We start from the raw sequence: 5368 nt of genomic DNA, 5'->3' as shown, positions 1-5368 counted from the left end.
CCAAATACATATTAGAAGAGACTCTGAAACTTGCTCACCAGCATAGAGATGCTAAAGCAAATGGAAGAAATGAGAAGGTAAAAGAGCTAAACAGAAAACTTTAAATGAAGTATGCAAAGACCTGGAGTTAGAAAACCAAAAGAGAAGAATACACTTAGCATTTCTCAAGATGTACAATCTAAGAATAAATACATCTTCAACTCGGAATATTGAAGGATTCCATGTGCAGAGTATTGGACGATACAGAAAGCATAAAAAAAAAAAAAAAAAGCTGGAAGGAATACAGGATTACTGTGTCAAAAAAGAAATGGCCGATGTTCAACCATTTCAAGAGGTAACATATGATCAAGAACTGATGGTATGGAAGGAAGAAGTCCAATCTACACTGAAGGCATTAGCAAAAAACAAGGTTCCAGGAATTGATGAAATACAAATGGAAATCTTTCAACAAACTGATGCGGCCCTACAGGCACTCATCCATCTATGCCAAGATATTTGGAAGACAACTACCTGGCTAACTGAATGGAAGACATCCATGTTTGAGCCCATTCCAAAGAGAGGTGACCCACCAGAATATGGAACTCATTAGACAATATCATTGATGTCACACGCAAGTCAAATTTTGCTGAAGATGATTTTAAAATAACAGCAACAGTAATCGACAGAAACTTCCAGAAACTCAAACTGGATTCAGAAGAGAATGTGGAACTTGGGATATCTTTATTGACATCAGATGGATCTTGGCTGAAGGTAGAGAATATCAGAAGGTTGTTTACTTATGCTTTATCGACTATGCAAAGACGGTGTGGATCACAACACATGTAGATCACAACCTATGGAAAACACTGGGAAGAATGGATATTCCAGAACACTCAGTTGTGCTCATGAAGAACCTGTATACAGACCAAGAGGCAGTCGTTCGAACTGAACAAGGAGGTATTGAATGTTTTAAAGTCAGAAAAGGTGTAAACTTGGGCTGTTTTCTTTTATCATACTTATTCAATTTGTTTGGTGATCAAATAATCTGAGAATATGGGTTATAGGAAGAAGAACAGGGCATCAGGATTAGAGAAAGATTCATTAACAAGCTGTGATTTGCAGACAATACAACCTTGCTTGCTGGAAGCAAAGAGAACTTAAAATACTTATTAAGATTAAAAGACCATAGTCTTCAGTACATATTATAATTCAATGTAAACAAAAATCCTCATAACAGGACCAATTAATAATATCATGACAAATGGAGAAAGCATTGAAGTTGTCAAAGACTTATTTTTTCTTGGTTCTGCAATCAACACTCATGGAAGCAGCAGCCAAGAAATCAAACTATGTATTGCATCAGGCAAATCTACAGCACAAAGACCTCTTTAAAGTGTTCAAGAGCAAACATATCAGTTTGAGGAGTACGGTGCACCTGACCCTAACCATTGTATTTTCAATCACCTTCTATGCATGTGAAAGTTGGACAACGAATAAGGAAGACAATAGAAGAATTGATGCATTTGAATCATAGCGTTGGAGAAGACTAACACTAAGATTGCAGAAATGGACAATACATTGAAAGAGCACAGGAGTCTATTTGAATCAACGGAAGCCCAAATTAGTGAGCTTGAAGATAAATTTCTCAGTACTAGTATCCTAGAAGAACAATCAGAAAAAAAGAATGAAAAAATCAGAAGAAAGACTAAATTACGTAGGATACAATGAAGAGAAATAATTTACCAGGGGTTGGAATTCCAGAACAGGAGGAGAAAGAAACCGCTGGCCTTGTGGTTGGTTAACAATTCAATGCTCAAAATTCAGAAGAATTGTTTGGCCTGTTTTTGTAGCTTATGTAAATGAACTTTTGTTTTACACTGTATTTCTGAGGTTCGTCAATGTTGCTATGTATATATCTTTTTTCTTCTTGATTTGTGTTGTCAAGTGTTGTCATGTCAGTCCTGACTCATAGAGACCCTGTATAAGGTTTCCAATAAGCGGCTGGTGGATTTGAACTGCCAATCATGCTGTTAGCAGTCCGGCGCTTATCCTACAGCACCACACCAGGACTCCCACTTGATTTATAGGATGTCCTGGCTTGGCACTGTGAATTAATGCACTGGACTGCGAGGTCAATTTGAACTGCAAGATTATGGGTTCAAGTTCAGCAGCCACTCCTTGGAAACCCTGTACAGGGTCATTATGAGTTGAAACTGGCTCTATGGCACTTAACAACAACAACTTTATATATTCTGGAAGCTAATCCTTTGGTTCACCACTTGTCTGTCAGTTTGTTGTACTGTGGTGGCTTGTGAGTTGCTGTGATTCTGAAAACAACATTCTTACGAACCGAGAAAAGATTGGAGTTGTCAAGGACTTCATTCTTTTTGGATCAACTATCAACACTTGTGGAAGCAGGAGACAAGAAATCAAACGATGTATTGCATTAGGCAAATCTGCTGCATAAGACCTTTCTAAAGTATTGAAGAGCAAAGATGTCAGCTTGAGGACTAAGGTCTGCCTAACCCAAGGTATTTTCAATAACCTCATATGCATGCGAAAGCTGGACAGTGAATAAGGAAGACCATAGAAGAATTGATGCTTTTGAGTTACGGTGTTGGAGGAGAATATTGAAAGTGCCATGGGCTGCCAAAAGAACCAATAGATCTGTTTTGGAAGAAGTGCAGATCTGCCAGAGTGCTCCTTGGAGGCCAGGAAGGCCAAACTTCATCTCTCATACTTCAGACATATTGTCAGGAGGGACCAGTCACTGGAGAAGGATATCATGTTTGGTAAGGTGGAGGGTCAGAGAAAAAGAGGAAGACCCCCTGTAAGATGGATTGGCGAAGTGGCAGCATCGATGGACTCAAGCGTGGCAACAGTAGTGAGGTTGGCCCAGGATCGGGCAGTATTTCGTTCTGCTGTGCATAATGTAGCTGTGAGTCGGTACCAACTCAATGGCACTTAACAGCAACAATCCTTTGGTAGCTAATATAGAAAAAAATACCTACTTAGTATTTTGGATGGAGTCCTGGTGTGGTACTGTGGGTTAATGCACTGGATTACAAAGTTCGATTGAACTGCAAAGTCGGAACTTCAAGCTCACTAGCTATGCCTCAGAGACCCTATACAGGGTCAATATGAGTCGAAATAGATTTGACAGTACTGAACAACAACAACAAAGGTACTTTGTATATGGGTGAACTATTTATTATTTAAGTGTTGTTTTTGAGTGCCATTGAGTCCGTTCTAACTCATAGCAACACTCTGTAGGGTTTCCGAGGTAGTTCAGTGCTGACCCTACACCGCCACACCGCCACACCAGGATGCATCTAAAGAAGAGACTATTGTCTAAAATATGTTTTGCAAAAATCTACTGAAATTAAAATATAACTTAAAAAATGTTCATATATGCACCACCTAAATCCTTTGTTACACTATCTAGATTTGGGTCTATTGTGTTTTTTTGTTTGTTTGGGGTATTTTGCATTATTCAAGGAGTTTATTCTAATTCAATCACTCTTCATGCATTAATTACTTCATTCAGCAACTCTTTATTACTTACCTATCCTAGGGCCATCCTTGTTCTGTTGTTCAGTGTTGTGGAGTCAGTTTTGACTCAAAACAACCTTGATTAGGGTTCCTGAGGAGCAGCACTTGGGATTGAACTATGGAGCTTATCCTACAGCACAAACCAGGGCTGTAAAGTCTGCAAATGTTTTGTTGTTGCTTTTTAAATAATTATTTTTTTGGAGGGGGGCAGTTTTCAAAAATAACTTTACCTTTTCTAAACCTCTGAAATAACTTGTAGCGGCGGTTCAAATCCACCTTTTTGAGTGTGATGTGATTTAAATTTGTCCTCAACGAATGAATGCTTATTTTTAAAAAAAAGGTTGTAAAGCAATAGTCTGACTGTTCTAGTCTCAAAATAATCGCAGGCTTCAAAATATACGTGCTTTCTGAGTGCGCTATAGCGTTGCGTGGTGATGAGAGATTAACATTTTTAGTAGGTGCCTGGAGTGGTGCTGTGTTGCTATAGGATAAGCACTGGACTGCTAATCACCTGACACTCTTTAGAAAGGCTATGGTGGTGGTGGTTATGTGCTGTGGAGTTGTTTCCGACTCATGGTGACCCTGTACAGGGTTTCCGATGAATCCCGGTGTGGCGCTGTGGGTTAATGCTTCAGACCACAAAGCCATTTGAACTGCAAGGTCAGCAGTTCAAACTCACCAGTTGCTCCTTGGAAACCCTGTACAGGGTGACTATGGGTCGGAATCGACTAGATATGGCACTCAAAACAAACAACAGATCTTTACGGGAGCAGAAAGCCTCATCTTTCTCCCGCAGAACAGCTGGTAGTTTCAAACTGATGACGTTAAGGTTTGCAGCCCAAGTTATAACCACGACGCTACCAGAGCTCCTTTAGGAATTCTATACAGGGTCAGTATTAGTCGGAACCGACTCCTCAGAGTCCTTGAAGGAGCCCTATTGAGTCAGTCAGGGTTTAGAAACCACCAGTCCGTTGGGGGAAGAAAGATGTGGCATTTAGCTTCCTTAAAGATTACAGTCATGGAACCCCTATTGGGCAGTTATTCTCTATCCAATAGAGTCGCTATGAGTCTCAGTAAGATTGTCAAAGTCGTTAGCTGTGCTTTTTATAAAAAATAAATAACTTTAGTCTGCACCTGATTGCCCTACAGCACCTCGGCCCTACCGCGTCTATTATCAGACCCCGCCTTAAGCTCCACCCCCTAAGTAACGCTGGTAGTTATCGCGAGAGCTCAGCCCGGAACTCTACGGATTGGAGCGCAGATCTAGGAGTCCACGTGGGTACGCACTGCTGGTGGAACCGGGATTGTTGCGGGGCTGAGCATCATGGGGAAGCTGCGACGGCGGTACAACGTCAAGGGGCGCCAGCAGACCGTCCCCGTCCCTTCGAAGGGCCCCCCTGAGCCGCCCCCTGTGCAGTTGGAACTGGAGGGTAAGGGCTCTCGGGCGGAGGGAGCACTGGTCTCCGTAGAAAGGGTCTCCTGGGGTAACGCCGCTTCTGGGAGCAGACAGGCAAAGATAAACACTGAAATGTATAGAATATTATGTGGCCATATGTAGGAAGGATATAAGCCGAAGAGGTGGCTGGGGATGAGTTGCAATATTTTCATTGTTGCTGTTACGTGCTGTCGAGTCAGTTCCGACTCTTAGAGACCTTTTGCGCAACTGAAGGAAACGTTGCCCGGTCCTGCACCCACCTCACAATCTTTGCTACACTTAAGGCCTTTGTTGCTGCCACTGTGCCAGTCCATCTCGTTGGCAAGTTCTTCTTCTTCTTCTGTGACCCTCCACTTTACCAAGTATGATGTCCTTCTCCAGGGACTGGTCCCTCCTGATTGT

At 41.7% G+C, this 5368-nt stretch overlaps 1 protein-coding gene across 1 annotated transcript in view; it reads left to right on the top strand.

Annotated features, from left to right (window-relative positions):
- Positions 1–4855: 4855 nt before the first annotated feature.
- DHX37 (DEAH (Asp-Glu-Ala-His) box polypeptide 37) overlaps positions 4856–5368 on the top strand; it is a 39161-nt gene continuing 38648 nt past the window's right edge. The window contains exon 1 of the mRNA XM_006874523.1: positions 4856–4961. Within this exon, the coding sequence (XP_006874585.1) occupies positions 4856–4961 (106 nt within the window). The remainder of the gene's footprint in view (positions 4962–5368) is intronic.

Source organism: Chrysochloris asiatica, unplaced genomic scaffold, assembly GCF_000296735.1.
Source record: "Chrysochloris asiatica unplaced genomic scaffold, ChrAsi1.0 scaffold00281, whole genome shotgun sequence".
Classification (NCBI taxonomy): Eukaryota; Metazoa; Chordata; class Mammalia; order Afrosoricida; family Chrysochloridae; genus Chrysochloris; species Chrysochloris asiatica.
Note: the sequence above shows the minus strand (reverse complement) of the source record. Positions and strands in the feature narration are given on the sequence as shown.